The following is a 15,633-nucleotide window of genomic DNA, read 5'->3' as shown; positions in this document are numbered from 1 at the left end:
TACGGTCACATTGTATACACATATTGGGAGGTCAGTGTACTTCTGACAAAATGAACACTAATTTCAGTGTGTGTGTGTGTGTGTGTGTGTGTGTGTGTGTGTGTGTGTGTGTGTGTGTGTGTGTGTGTATGTCACCATATAGACTGTAAGCTCTACTAGGCACTGATGTAAATGTGGAAAATGCTGCAAACTATGTAAGCACTAAGAAGCTATGAATAAATAAATAATATAGCGCAAAGCATAATGAATAACCAGTTTCCATAATGAGTACTTTAAACATATTGAATAATTAATATAGTTGAGCAAATGTTGCCTTAAAGTAATGTAGGAACATACAGGTATATGTCCCAGTGTTAGAATTAATGAAGTACAAAAGAATAAAGTGGGGTTACAATGTATATATAGTTTATGTACACATTGTAGTACAAGTACAGTATTAAATGAGTAAGGGATTTTAAGGTTATATTTATGGGGTTTATTTATTTCTTTTTATATATTAAGTAGTTTATTTGTATCATTTTGACTATTACATTAATCTTTTTCAGATTTCAAGAAAATATATTTTATCATTGCATTACATATTTTTAGCCTAAGCATACATTTATAAAATACAGAATGAGCATCCCTTATCCAAATATCCTTTATCCATATTATTCTGAAAACCATAGTTTCCAAAAGGTATTTTTTTTTTTTGCTAAAAATCTACTGGCTACATCTGTAGCTGGCACTACTGGGGAAATTATATGAGACTGGCACTAAATACATGCAAGAAAATGATTGCTTGGCATTGAAATTCATTGTCTGAGATAGGACACAAACTTTGTTTCATGTTTTAAAACCTTGTTTCATGCACAAATAAAATATATGCGTGTGTAATTCATGTGTTTTATGTGCTTATACAACATAAGTACAAGATGCCTCATTCAAATATAAAAATATTCTGAAATACGGAATAATCCGTTATCCAAAATTCTTCTGGTCCCGAGCATTTTGGATACGGGATACTCAACCTGTACTATAATATTTGTACATCACTATAGGAGATAAAGGAGGTATCTGTTTGGAGTGGTTACTTTAACCTACCTCCTGAGGTGGACTCTATCCTACCTCTGGATAGGGAGTTGGACTTTAACCAATCTTCCTTTATCCCTTCTTCCTCAATTTGGTGGCCCCCCTTAGAGCTCCGTGAGTGTTAACCCTGTATATGCTGATCAGAAAAGAAGACCATCATGTATGCAAGGTACAACACTGATTTATTGTTTACACATACAGCATATTTATACAGTATAGCATGCATGGGCTCGACAAGAGATGATTGGATGATACAGGGGTGTAGCAGGGAGGAGTTCCAGTTACTGTCTAGGGGATATATGTTATTATTATACAAGGACATGGGAGAACAGACAGTTTTTGTAGAAAACATGTGAAATACATCTTACAGGAAATAACCTTGAGCAACGCAGCCTTGAGCAGCAGCAGACTGTCACAAAGCAGAATAGAAACTTGTAATTTTCCACTCACTATAAGGCATTTGAGACAAGATGGAGAACAGCATACAAAATGGTGCATAAATCCTTTCAATCCCCTCTTAGAATCATAATTTATTTAAATTATTTGATTCTCACGTGTGCTTTTCCTTTTAATACGCTGTTCCCTCACATATGTAGCATAGTCATCGGGTGTAGGGGTTTCAGAAGAAAGATCAATATACATAATAGCTACAGGTGTTGTGGTACCTAGATATTTGGAAACTATTCTCCTGCCTAGTGGAAAAATACAGTAAGCAACGATTATGATGAACAGAAGTACAGTAAGTGTAATGATACCTAGTTGAGTTAAGGCATGTTTCCAGTTGCTCATCCAGCCGAACCAAGCAGCCCAGGGGTCAGTGACACCTGAGTTTTCCTTGAGCTCTCGGGATAAGTCTTCTAATTTTTTAATGGCTAGTGTGACTTTGCCATTGGGACCTGTATTGTCAGGAATGAAGGTGCAACATCCTGCAACTGTGTTTATGTATACACATGTACCACCTTTCTCGGCCAAGATCATATCCAGGGCCATGCGATTCTGGAATGTCATCTGTGATGTGGCCTCCAGTTGTTCTGCAATACCTTTCAAGGCATCCTTTGTATCATTAACAAATCTCTGTTGATTATAATACATATAGTTTATCCATGCAACATTCTTATTGATTGTAACCTGGGGCAGCAGAGATTCAAAGCCAGCAGCTACTTCATCTCGGGCCTTGAACTCGTCTGGGACACCCCGGGGTACACCAATAGTATCAATGTATACGTGTGGGTCAAAGCTTTCCAGTGGGGTACTTCTCTTTTGTCTAGGGTGTGGGTCAGGTAGGGGTGAAGGTGTTTCAATGGCTGTTGGCAAAATATGGATAGGCATAATGATTTTTGAGAGAGCACATTCGCCTCTCCATACACTGTCAAGCTTTGCTCTAATTTTCATGTCCCCACAAATGAAATAAATGTCACCAAGGGATTTCTTCATGATGGGTAAGGTTACATACCTGCGGATGGCACAGTAACCATCCGGGAATGTTTTCAGATCTACCCCCTTAGTGACATTAGAACAGTAACAAGTATAGTTGCCTGGATATATGGTGATTGTGTTACCTGGATTGGTGTTTTTTCCTAAGATGGGGTAGTTCTTCTTCCATAACTCACATTCATTATCTTTAGTTTTATTGCCAGTGTATAAGGTAAAAAAACATTCATCCTCTGATTCTGGTATGTTAAGGGGGACGGTACCAAGGTGGGGTCTGGACTTAGCACATACATAACAGTCAGTTCGGTTAGTCTGTCGTGCATTGTATTTCATCCATTCTAACCAAAAATTCACATCAGCTAAACCTGTCTCTATGGACATGGTGTCCTCATATGTGGGATTACTGATAGCAACCATATCTTTAAAGGTACTTATGTGTGGTTTGAATGGGGATAATGGCTGGGGCCTGGCGGGGGATAGTGGCTTACGGAGGGAAAGGTATTCCTGATTGTTAAACATATCTTTGAGATAGAATTGTTGTCTATCACTGGCATATCCACCTCCCCACCATACCCCTAGAACATACATTCCAGCATCACTGGGGCTGGGATTTTCAATATTTATAGTGCAATAATAGTCATATCTACCGTCATCCTTAGTGATAGTCATCCTAGAAAGTAATGGCTTACCATACTTGTCCTTTCGATCAATAGCCAAGGTGGGTTTGTATGCCCAGTCGATACCTGAATTCCACCCCACTGCTCCCCAATAATTGCAGTTATTTCCCCAATAATAATCATCTGTGACACAAATATATACATTTTTAGTCTGGCTGAGAGCTGATTTGGATGGCATGGACCACATGTTACTAGGTATGACCGTATCATAGTTTATTCGGTAAGTGGCCACGCGAGTGGTAGATGAATTGTACCAAAGGGTAAGCACATCATCCTGACTGGTAATATCCACTTCTGCGGTACAGAAATTATAAAGAACAAGAGCGAGTAAAGTCAGCAGAGCTAAGATAGGGGGAATCATTTCCTTCAAGGGTCCTCTCGGCCTCAGTAGGATTTCCGTTTTCCTCGATGTCTGGATCCCCTACCGGCAATTCTTCTCCTCGTAGGAGGTCAGAGTTATTAACTCCCGTTAGTACCTCACTGGTCCGGTCTGTGTCAATCTCAGGATCGGTGTCGACCTCTGTGTCGAAAGTAGTTGGAGTAGGGATTTTCTTCACTCTGGATGCGTGGATCCACGTTAGGTTGTCATCGGTGAGCACAGCAGTTCTTGTCACAGCGACCACCTCTGTCTCAGGACCGTAGGAGAAATCACCTGGATTCTTGTTGCGTGGAAGGACTTTAACCACAACTTTGTCTCCGACTTGGAATGGATGTGTAGGTTTCTGTGGATGACAAGGATTTTTAAGTACAATTTCATGTTCAATTTCGTCTAGTCTGTGTATTAAAGTCCTTACATATTCTTCTCTGATTACTTCTAAATCTCCTGCTTGTGTGACTAGTGGTTTCTAGGGGTAAAATCAATCTGCAGGTGAGTAAACGGAGTGGTGGGGTATTCAAGATGTTGGTGTTTTGCTTTATTGGGATTGTTAGGGTTGTTTCTAAGACACACAATACATCTACTAACATATTGGGTGACAAGTTCTTTTGCATTTGTGATGTAAAAATCATTGGTGAGGAGCAGTGTTGTCGTGACTTTGCTGTGGTGACCTACTCCGTGATAGTGTGCTATGAACAGTGAGGCACTTGTTTGGGGGATACAGGGTTTCCCCTCTTTGCAGATTAATCCAGTCCGTGGATTCTTCTGCAGAATTGGGTATGTCCAATCTGATAAATCAGAGTTAGAGGCAGTTGCCTGTAATTCTGTAAGTAAGTATGTGTCTTCTAGTGACGGTGGTGACATTATGGTAAGTGTGAGGTTGTATGTGGATGTGGCAGCAGCTTGTTTTGCAGCAGTGTCAGCGAGGGCATTGCCCCGTGAGATATCATCTTTTCCACCAGTATGTGCTTTGCAATGGAGAATGGCAATGTGTGAGGGCAATGTGATTGCGTGCAATAAGTCAGCAATAAGTTGGGCATGTGAGATGCCTTTTCCATCAGCGCCTGTGAAACCTCGGCGCTGCCAAATCATGCCGTGGTCGTGAACAACGCCATAAGCAAATTTGGAGTCTGTGTAAATGTTGACAGGTTTTCCTGTGTACAAGTGACAAGCTCTGGTGAGAGCGATTAGCTCAGCAGCCTGTGCTGATTGCAGAGGAACTGCTTTTGCTTCAAGGACAGTTTGAGGAAGTTTAACTACTGCGTAGCCTGTCTGGTATGTTTTGTCATTTGGTCGACTGCAGGAGCCGTCGACAAAAATTATGTCGGCGTCGGGTATGGGTACAGCCGACATGTCACTTCTGGGTGAAGTTTCTGAGTCGATTGTCAGAGAACAGTCATGTGGGGGAGGTGCTTCGTCATCAGGTCCTTTTAAGCCTAAAAGGGCATTAAGTATGGGCGCGGGGCCTGAGGATGCGTTTGCATACTTAATGGTGAGTGAGGGGCTTCCTAGCAACAGGTCCTCATCTCCACTAAGACGCTGGGCTGACATGTTGTGTGTGTAGCCCTTTAAGTAATGTTACAACATTATGTGTGGTATGGAGAACAGTGGGTGAGCCTAGGGTGAGTGTGGTTGCCATCTCAGCTATCATTGCACAGGCCGCCAGTGCCTGAAGACAGGCAGGCATACCTTGGACCGACACCGGCATCACTTTGGAAAAGAATGCCACTGGGCGCAGCTTACCTCCATGTTCTTGTGTCAGCACACCCGCCATGGTTTTACATTTTGTCCCTTGCATATAAATGAAATGGTTGTACATAGTTTCGGAGGGTCAATGCCGGACTTTTTATCAACATACATTTAAGGCTTTCATATATGCATTTAACATTTCTTGTGACCATTGTATCTGTTTAGGTTTGTCATTGAGTGTGGCTTGTCTCAAAATGTTATCATAGTAGGAACAGTCAGAAATCCACTGTCTGCAATAATAGTGTTTGGGCGGACCAGACCCAGTACAGACTGTATGCGTTGTGGGCTGACTTTCCTCTCTCCCTTTTTCAAGACAAAACCTAAATAATCAACATTCTTTTTGCACCGTTGCATTTTTGCTTTTTGACACTTTGTGCCCACATTCACAGAGCCAGTTTAACAGTGATATACCATCCTCTCGGCATGCCTCCTTTGTTGAACTACAGATAAGCAGATCATCTGCATACTGTAGCAGGACTGAACCATAGGGGGGGTGCCAGGGGGTTAATATGGCTTGGAGCACGATGCTGTACACAACAGGGGAGTCAATATACTCCTGTGGCAGTCTGCATCATGTTAAATGCTGGCCTCAAAAGAAAATGCAAATAACAGTTGTGTCTGGGTGTCCACAGATATGCTAAAAAATACATTTTTTCAAATCGGTTACTGAGAAGTAGGCGGCATCTACAGGGATGGCTGAGATGAGTGAGTTTATATCAGGTACAGTGGGTGCAATGGGAACAATTAATTGGTTTATTGCTCTGAGGTCCTGTTGACCATGTCTGAGGATTTACAGTGTCTAATTCTGTGTTTGGGTCAGAACTGTCAGTCATGAGCAAGTGGGGTGATGAAACATTGATTTCCTTTCCTATGTCATGGCCCTTTAAGGTCTGTCCCTGCCAGTCAATCTGAAATCTGGGGTTGTCTCTAGGTCTGGGTTGGCTGGGCTGCATATTCCTTACAAGTTTCATTGGGTAAGGGTGGTGGATAGGAAATTATTTTATTTTTACTAATTTTTGAACCCATGTTTAGTTTATGTCCTTTTATGTTTGTGTGAGAACTTTCTCCACCTTTTAATTTGTTCCTGATGTTCAGGGTTTTGACTAAAGTCAAGGAAATAGAGTAGTTGACTACCTTCAGGTAACTTGTGGATCTGGTCTAAAGTTTCAGGACAGATAATAGGATATGTGAAAAGGTTAATTGGTATATCTGTTAAGAAAAATGGGTATGTCTGATCAATGTATTTTTCAATAAGTCCTGTATCCAAATGACAACCCAATATAATAACGGATTCTAAAACGGTGCCATTAGATGATGTCTTTGTTGTGAGTTTAAATCTTGTGGGTTCTCTAATGACAGATGTCAATTTGGGCCAATAATCGTCTCTGTCGGGGTTATGGTACCAGAGGACGATACTACATTTACAATTTAAACAAGTACCTATGTATGGATATCTGGGGTGTGACATAGACGTAGATGAAGTATGAGAATGGATGAAATATGAGAGCGTGAAAAATTCTTAGTATCCAGACCAGGGGCGCCGTTTCAGTAAGGCAGGAGTGTACCTACAGCAGCAGACTGAAAGGGTTGGTCTTTATCTGAATACTGTGTGAATTATGTATTCACTTTATACATCTCATAAAAATTAATGTTTATGATTGGTTAGTTATAACCACAGACTGTCTACGTGACAGTGGATAGAGTCAAGTGGTTTTATCCTGAAAACTGCATATGAAGCCTCACGTTGCGTTACCCCAAAGAGAGGGGAGCATATAGTCCGCAAGTCTATTGGCATACAGTAATCAATGAGACAAGAGAGAGAAAGAGTTAGTGTGCGTCAACTTACCAACCGCACAAGATGTACAAGTTAAATACATATATCGCATGTGTGTTCACTTACCAACCACACAAGGATATTACACGTAATACAACTTATACTGTAAAAAAGGGATAGTAAGAAATGGCCATATAGAAAAAAGGGCGATCAAATTGAGGTGACTAATGAGCGGACCCCTTAGGTCACTCTTTATATATTACCAGATCACTGATCTGCGTGTGCACACTATAAAACAACCAGCTGAAACTTTACTACTTTTGAAGTAAAGGTCTATACGGATTCAGGATTCGATATGTCCGTGATCCGAGAACAGGCAACAGACCACGTATGGGTGTCAACAGTTCAACGGGAACGAAGATCGAAATCCCGGACCGGGCCCCCAGCTGTTAGGAGTGGTTACTTTAACCTACCTCCTGAGGTGGACTCTATCCTACCTCTGGATAGGGAGTTGGACTTTAACCAATCTTCCTTTATCCCTTCTTCCTCAATTTGGTGGCCCCCCTTAGAGCTCCGTGAGTGTTAACCCTGTATATGCTGATCAGAAAAGAAGACCATCATGTATGCAAGGTACAACACTGATTTATTGTTTACACATACAGCATATTTATACAGTATAGCATGCATGGGCTCGACAAGAGATGATTGGATGATACAGGGGTGTAGCAGGGAGGAGTTCCAGTTACTGTCTAGGGGATATATGTTATTATTATACAAGGACATGGGAGAACAGACAGTTTTTGTAGAAAACATGTGAAATACATCTTACAGGAAATAACCTTGAGCAACGCAGCCTTGAGCAGCAGCAGACTGTCACAAAGCAGAATAGAAACTTGTAATTTTCCACTCACTATAAGGCATTTGAGACAAGATGGAGAACAGCATACAAAATGGTGCATAAATCCAAATTATTAGGGTATGGGATTCATTTTTTTTTTACGTAATTTTTCTTTTATTGCATACCAAGAGAGAAGTAATTGGAACCAAGGGGGAGAGAGATCCCCAACATTTCATTTCATACATTACATCTAATGGCATCTGTTACATAATTCGTTACATATATTATTTTGATACAAATTACAAGACAAACACTCTGTGCTCCCCCCCCCCCATCCCTCGCCTGTTGGCCCTACCTAGCAATATTGTCTTAGTTAGAGTCATTTATTTAGTTAGTTAAGTATCTATAGGACCTTATGTTCTATTTACTATATTTGTTAAAAAACTATTTCATGTGTTTATATTGAATCAACGTGCAATGTGTGTGTGCCGGATTCTCACTGTGCTTACAGCTCATTGTTTTTTTTTGTTGTTGTTTTTTTCTCTCTTAATCTAAGTTTGTGATTCCTTTCATTTTGCTCTATTTTAGTATAAAATTGAATATGATCTTCATGTAGCTGTAAAGTCATAAAGTGCAATGTGCTAGAGTCTATTTTGTGTATTACTTAGTGTTTATTGCTATACCTTATTAATCTATATGCTGGTGCATTTTTTTTATTTTTTTATTATTTTTTTTTCATTGCGTTATACGATCTTCAGATAAGGGTGTAGTAGCTATATATAATTTGCCCGCCGTGACTACAACTCCGTGCTGGTACTTATTTGGGTCCTCTTTTTTTTTTTTAGCTTAATTATAAAAACGTATCTCTGCTTTGGTCCACTGGGGAGATGAATCCTCTCTTTATCGACCCTAAATTGCTATGTGCTGGTGTGTTTTATATCCTGTGTGTCACTTAGCCGTTTCATCTGCGTTTTAACTAAATATAAATCTTCCTGGTATGTGTTTGAGTCTTTTGCCTACCCCATGTTGTTGACTATATTTGTGTTATGATGTTGGGGAAGAGTTCTGTCCAACGATGCCACACTTTGTGATATTTAGGTAGTGTATTTCTTCTGATATGTAGGGGTTTTTCATGCTTGTATGTGTAGTTGACCAATGCCTTCCAACATGCTGGATTCGGTCCATTCTTGGCCATCCAGCTTGTTTCATTCACAAATAAAATATATGCGTGTGTAATTCATGTGTTTTATGTGCTTATACAACATAAATACAAGATGCCTCATTCAAATATAAAAATATTCTGAAATACGGAATAATCCGTTATCCAAAATTCTTCTGGTCCCGAGCATTTTGGATACGGGATACTCAACCTGTACTATAATATTTGTACATCACTATAGGAGATAAAGGAGGTATCCTACCAAATTATTAGGGTATGGGATTCTTTTAATAGATTTGAAATCAAAGTTTTTCTTCAATAATCCACACTTTATAACTCTTCATGATATAGATTCTACAGGATAGTTATTATTCATAAAATGTGACCTGTCTTGTAAAATCATAAATTAATCAATCATAAATTGATATTAAGTGTTTCTCTGTTTCAATCCCATATACTGTACATCTTTTTTATCTTTTTTGAAAGAGCACAAAGTCACACTATCATTTGAGTTGCTGCATCTAAGCTCAAAGACTGTCTCAAATTGGAATATAATTAGTCAGCAATTACACAAGGTAAGTCGATACATTTAGAAATTTGAAAGCAGCTATGGATTTCCTTCAGTGAATATTTGGTAGCCAGTAACTTAAGTCTTAGTTGGACATAGTAGCCATGCCTACAAATAAAAAGCTAGTAGTATGGATGGTGTTAGCTTTACTGCCTCACAGTGCTGAGGTAATGGGTTTGATTCCCGCCATGGCCCTAACTGTGCGGAGTTTGTATATTCTCCCCATGCTTGCATGGGTTTCCTCCGGGTACTCCGGTTTCCTGCCGCAATTAAAAAATATACTGGCAGGTTATTTGGCTCCTAACAAAATTAACCCTAGAATGAATGTGTGCATGTACATGTGGTAGGGAATATAGATTGTAAGCTCCACTGGGGCAGGGACTGATGTGAGTGTTCAAATATTCTCTGTAAAGTGCTGCATAATATGTGTGCGCTATATAAGAACCTGTTAATAAATAAATAGTACCAAAAATGTGCAACACATGTAAATTAGTTTAACTAAAACCCCAGAAGTGTCAGTAACATTTTAACAGGACAATATCCCATATAGTATTTTCAGTGACCCATAAATGATCAACGTCCTAGCCTAGGCTATCATATATTAAAAAATTGCGCAAAAAGATGAATTTACCAGCAAATATCTAATTTAAGATTGACTAAAAATGACGTAAGTGGACAATGGTATTTAACAAATTATTACCTGGTGGATGCAGTATCCCAAATTACTCGACACAAGTATACAAACTTCAAAGTACTTGACATGTGCCATGGAGAAAAAACTCAGAGAAAGAGCAATGGAATCTGCTGTGCTATATAAAACAAACTGTAAATAAATAAATAAATAAGTGATCACTCCCTCACTGGAACTAATGCTACACATAGTGGCCCTTATTCTGTTCTGTTCGGTCCCCCGCGTGTTCGCACGGGGGCCGATGTTGAAGCCTTGCGCATGCGCATCCCTATAGATTGTAAGCTTGCAGCAGGGCCCTCTAACCCCCAAGTCTGTCTTTTGTTACCCAGTTTGTTTTATCACTGTCTACTATTGAAAAGAGCAACGGAATCTGCTGCACTATATAAGAAACTGTAAATAAATAAATAAATAATAAATATTCGCTTTTGTGCATGTGGAGGGCTTCTATGCAGTAACCTTCGGAGACTTGCATAGTTTCTTTGGCACTCGCACAAAGTGGAGGCGGGTAGGGGGCATTTGTCTGCAAACACCCTGCATTTCCTGGGAATACATATGAAATCGCATGTAGGAACATGCTTGCAGGGGGCGGGCAGCTGACATCTCGGAACAGAATGCCACATGTATAATTCAGCCGAGACTGACTTAGATTTGCGAGCACTGAAGAAATCAGTCGATGGTCGGCAACCATCAAATGATTTTGGGCCTACATGCTACCCTGCATGTGAAACATCCATTCACAGAGCAGCGGGGATATTCACTGGGTGGTGGGGGATGGGCATTCACATGCCCGGCGGGTGGCGAACAACCGCTGCTTAGTAAGCAAACCAGAATCACATCCAGTGTCCTCTGTATTCCCTTGTTTTAAAATTGTTGTAAATCCCTTGAGTTTTACATACAAAGAAGCTGACACATATTCTTATATATATTTTACAACATACACAAATTTATAATGGCACCGCTCAAATATGCAACGAATGCTACACTATTACCAGAGAGCATACAAGGACACTCAATGACAACTCAGCACTAATGTGACAATACGGCACAGGAACAAAAAAACGCACCTTAAGATAAATAATATTAATCTTTTTTCTTAATAACATTTTCAAGAATTGGAACAAGCATCATAATAAATACATACAGTGAAACAGCTCAAAGCTACAAACACAAAGAGAAATGTACAAACAAAGAAAATAAATTCAAAGCAGCCCAAAGATAAATTTAGATGTTAATGGTGAAAAACGTCTAGTCTGTTGTTATTTGTTTTTTATTTCTTGTTTTCTTTTTTTTTTCTTTTTTGTACAGTCTGTCAGGATAAGATTTTCCCAATTCTCCTGAATAAACACAGACATTCTTGTTTAAACACTTCAGTTGTTCTGACTGAACAAACTACTTTTAATCAGTCTTTGACATACGAGCTGGCAAATGAATTAACAAGAAAAAAAGTATATACAGTGTTCCCCTTCAAAATAATGCATTAAAAGAAAATAATAAAATAACAACATTGTACAAATTGGTTTTATCATGTCAATTATGAAGGGACATTTAATATTTATTTATTGAATTATTTATTTTTATTAACATTTTGTTATAAAGTGCAAATTGTAGACAGTGACAGAACAAATTGGGAAAAGCAAACAGGCATGGAGGTAAGAAGACCCTGCTGCAAGCTTACAATCTATAGGGATATAGGAGGGAAACACAATGACAGGCACCAATAATAGCATAGCAGTCCCACAAAGTTGCAAGTTGCAAGTCCAGAAGGAAAGCTATGTAATATATGTGTCTCTGAGGGTTATATGTGCGGTACCTAAATATGATAGGCTTGCCTGAAGAGGTGAGTTTTCAGGGAATGCTTGAAAGTTTGGAGGCTAGTAGAGAGTCTTATTGTGCGTGGAAGGGCATTCCATATGGTGGGGGCAGCCTGATCAAAGTCCTGTAATAATGAATGGGAGCTAGCAATCAGTGCAGAAGAGAGACGAAGATCTTGCGCAGAGTGGTCAAGTTGTGAGATATTTTGAGATAAGTAAAGAGATATATGTTGGTGCAGTATGGTTAATATTAATATTTATATATTTAAATACAGTAGAATATGGGCAACAAATGGAGGGACTGACAGAGTGGATCAGCACAATTTGAATCTCTAGCCAGTAAAATCAGCCTAGCAGCAGCAATCAAAATAAATTGTAATGGTGAGAGTCTGTTCTTGGGAAGACCGGTAAGGAGTCTTTTGCAATAATCAATGCGGGATATAATGAGTGCATGGAACTGAGATTTAGCAGTATCTTGTGTAAGATAAGTTCATATTTTACATATGCTTTTTTAGATATACTGTATGTAACATGATATAGAGATAGATTGTATATGGGGAACAAAGGACAGTTCAGAGTCAAGGATGACACCTAGGCAGCGAGCTGGCGGGGTAGGGTAGATTGTCGAGTTTTCAACAGTTATGGAGATATCAAGATGGTAACTGCTCTTGATGTAAATCAATAGATTAGTATTGAAGACATTTCGGGTGAATAGGGTGAGAGATCAGAAAGTGAGAGATTTGGTAAGAAATCTTCAGTTTTTTTAAAGCGGCAATCATTTACACAATACAACATGGGTCACTCTGAAGACCTCAATGACTTTGTGTGGTACTTTCCTAAAATGCTATGTGAAGCAATGGAAATATGTTATGTGGAGTGATGAAACGCACTTCTCTGTTTGGCAGTCAGGGTGGAAGAGTCTGGATTTGAAGGATGCACATAGAACATTACCTGTGTGACTGCATTGTACCAACTGTGAAGTTTGGTGGAGAAGGGATAATGATATGGAGCTGGATTTTTTTTAGGGTTTGGGTTAGGCCCTTTATCTCCAGTTAATGGAAATCTTTATTCCCAGAATACCAGGACATTTTAAACAAAGATATGCTTCCAGCTTTGTTGTATCAGTTTGGGGAAGACCATTTCTATTCTATTTCTATAGAACACAGCAAGAAAATGGATGTGAACACAAATCATCATTTTACCACATTAATGCACATAACTTTGAGTTACAATACCTCTCAATAAATAACACATTTCAATATACTGCCATACCCAGGTTTCAAACTCATAACCTGTTGCATTCCAGTCAAAACTCTACTAATGAGCTATTGGATCTTCTATATAAACTGTAAGTTTTCTATTATTAAGCAGCCACACATCTAATCTATTTAGGCACTATTTAGATCTGTTAAGCTGCAGTGCTGATCATAATTCACAAAGTACAAGGTGAGCTTCAAGTAGTTAGAATTTAATAGCTGTCTGATTGCAATGCCGCAGGGGGTGGGTTCAAATCCCAGATATGTCAGCATCTTAAAATGTAATAAAGGACAGTGTGACTGAACAACAAAATGCTCTCACATTATGTTCATGAATGTTGTATTGGTACCAGTTATGGAAGGGTAAGGAGACTACAGGGGTCAGGAGATGACAGACTTTAAAGAAGAGGGAAGTTACAAGTGAAAGTAATTAAAACAGATCATTGATAAATGCTGCCAACAACACCTCCTAGCCTTGCAGTGGCATACTCCGCACCACCATAGTTACGGCCCTGGCAGAGCTACAGCACATTGTTTGTAGCAGCTATATAAAGTCATAATGTACTGTGAAATATCCTGTTATATTATTCATGTAGGTTATGATCACTTCTCATATCTATACTATACCCCTTTTACACCGCCACAAAACTCCGGGTCTTCGGCGGGTCAGACCCAGGTCAGTGGCGGTGTAAATGGGACACACTGTGTCCCTTTACATGGGACTTCTAACCAGTTCCTGACCTGGGAAGAACACGGCCAGGACCTGTGTAGAGGGCGGTGTAAATGAGTTCCCCAGGTAATCCGACCCGGCTTCTATTTACATCAGTGGGGGATGTGCAACCTGCAGACTGCAGCATCCGCAGGTTGGACGGGGGGGCACACACAGGCTGCACTGCTGTCTGCTATACTCTGCAGACACCAGAGGCAGCAGCGGAGGAGGTGAATGGATGCCTGTGTGCGGCATCCATTCACCTCCCGGACAAGGGCTGGGGGGTGCACGGGGGCTGGGGGCAGCCCAGCAGATTACCTTAGTGCTGGGCTTGCCCCCAGCACAGCAGTACGGGTCCCGGCGGCGGCGATCGGCATCATCTCCAAGCGGCGGTGGGGGGCTGCATCCAGTGTAAATGGAGCAAACGCCGGGTCACACCCGGCTTGAAGCAGGGTTCAAAAACCTGGGTACGACCCGGCGTTTTTGGTGTAAAAGGGGTATTATTTAGAATAGTAGCAAGCTCAGTAACTTTCCCTTGTTCTCTAGTTAAAGGGAATAATATACTGAACACAATAACTCAAGATGTTTAAAGCACATGTATCACTCTTATGTATTATGTAAATGAGGGGTACCCCAGCTGAGGGGCTTTAGTGCATATGAAAATGTGGTAAAAACCCTGAAAAGGGTTTATACCACATTTTCACTTTAGTGCATCCCCAACATTTATCATTAACTAACATGTATATGGCATTCAATATTTATGAGGGAAAAGAATGAAATTATTCCATTTTGGAATAAAGCTGTAACATAACAAAATGTGCAAAAAAATTGAAGCGCTGTGAATACTTTCCAGATTCAATGTATCCTTACAATTTGAATGAATGAAACTCGCTATATAAATCATCCCCCAATATGGCACAAAAATGCAATGTGAATGAGGACACATTTGTATATGTAGTTTGTGCTTGCAGACTAATATTTGTCCTTCCTGTCACGTATCTTTTGATTATATTTGGCATTGCAACGTCAACTCAGTTAAGGTTGACTAGTCTATCTCCAAATACTATTAATTATAACCAGTTTCATAACTTTACATTTCTTTCCTCATTCTGCTCCAGGTCAATATTCATGTGTGATCACACAGTCCACCAAGAGCTTCTGCAATTTGGCTAGACCATTATGTAAAAGGTAGCACCTATTCATGTGAATCAATGCTTATTTCCCTATAAATTGTAGGCTTCTGTGTCTGAATGTTATTAGCCAGTCTTCTTTACTGTTTGATCACAATTGTGAACAGCTGTTTCTTATAGTGCTTCAACATTAAGTTTTAAATTAATGGAAACTATTTTAATATGTGACATGTGGGCTGCTGATAACCAAACTCAGTGTGCAATACATACTACATATTATCTACATAAGTACAGTATAATTGAACAATATTTGTGTTAGTGTGTGTATGGCTGTTCCACAATAACTCTCGAACGCTTTAACGAATTGTCTTCAAACTTTGCACACTGCCTTAT

At 39.7% G+C, this 15,633-nt stretch overlaps 1 protein-coding gene across 1 annotated transcript; it reads right to left on the bottom strand.

The window, feature by feature from the left end:
* Positions 1–1,234: 1,234 nt before the first annotated feature.
* Positions 1,235–8,033, bottom strand: LOC146014190 (uncharacterized). The gene is made up of 2 exons (XM_083151576.1): positions 7,576–8,033; positions 1,235–3,901 (listed from the first exon to the last, which is right to left on the bottom strand). Exon 2 carries the CDS (start codon positions 3,538–3,540, stop codon positions 1,606–1,608), a length of 1,935 nt encoding a protein of 644 aa, XP_083007702.1. The 5' UTR covers positions 3,541–3,901; positions 7,576–8,033; the 3' UTR covers positions 1,235–1,605.
* Positions 8,034–15,633: the final 7,600 nt, after the last annotated feature.

Source organism: Crinia signifera, chromosome 1 (genome assembly GCF_055691185.1).
Source record: "Crinia signifera chromosome 1, ASM5569118v1, whole genome shotgun sequence".
NCBI lineage: Eukaryota > Metazoa > Chordata > Amphibia > Anura > Myobatrachidae > Crinia > Crinia signifera.
The sequence above is the reverse complement of the archived record's forward strand: the minus strand, read 5'-3'. Positions and strand labels throughout refer to the sequence as shown.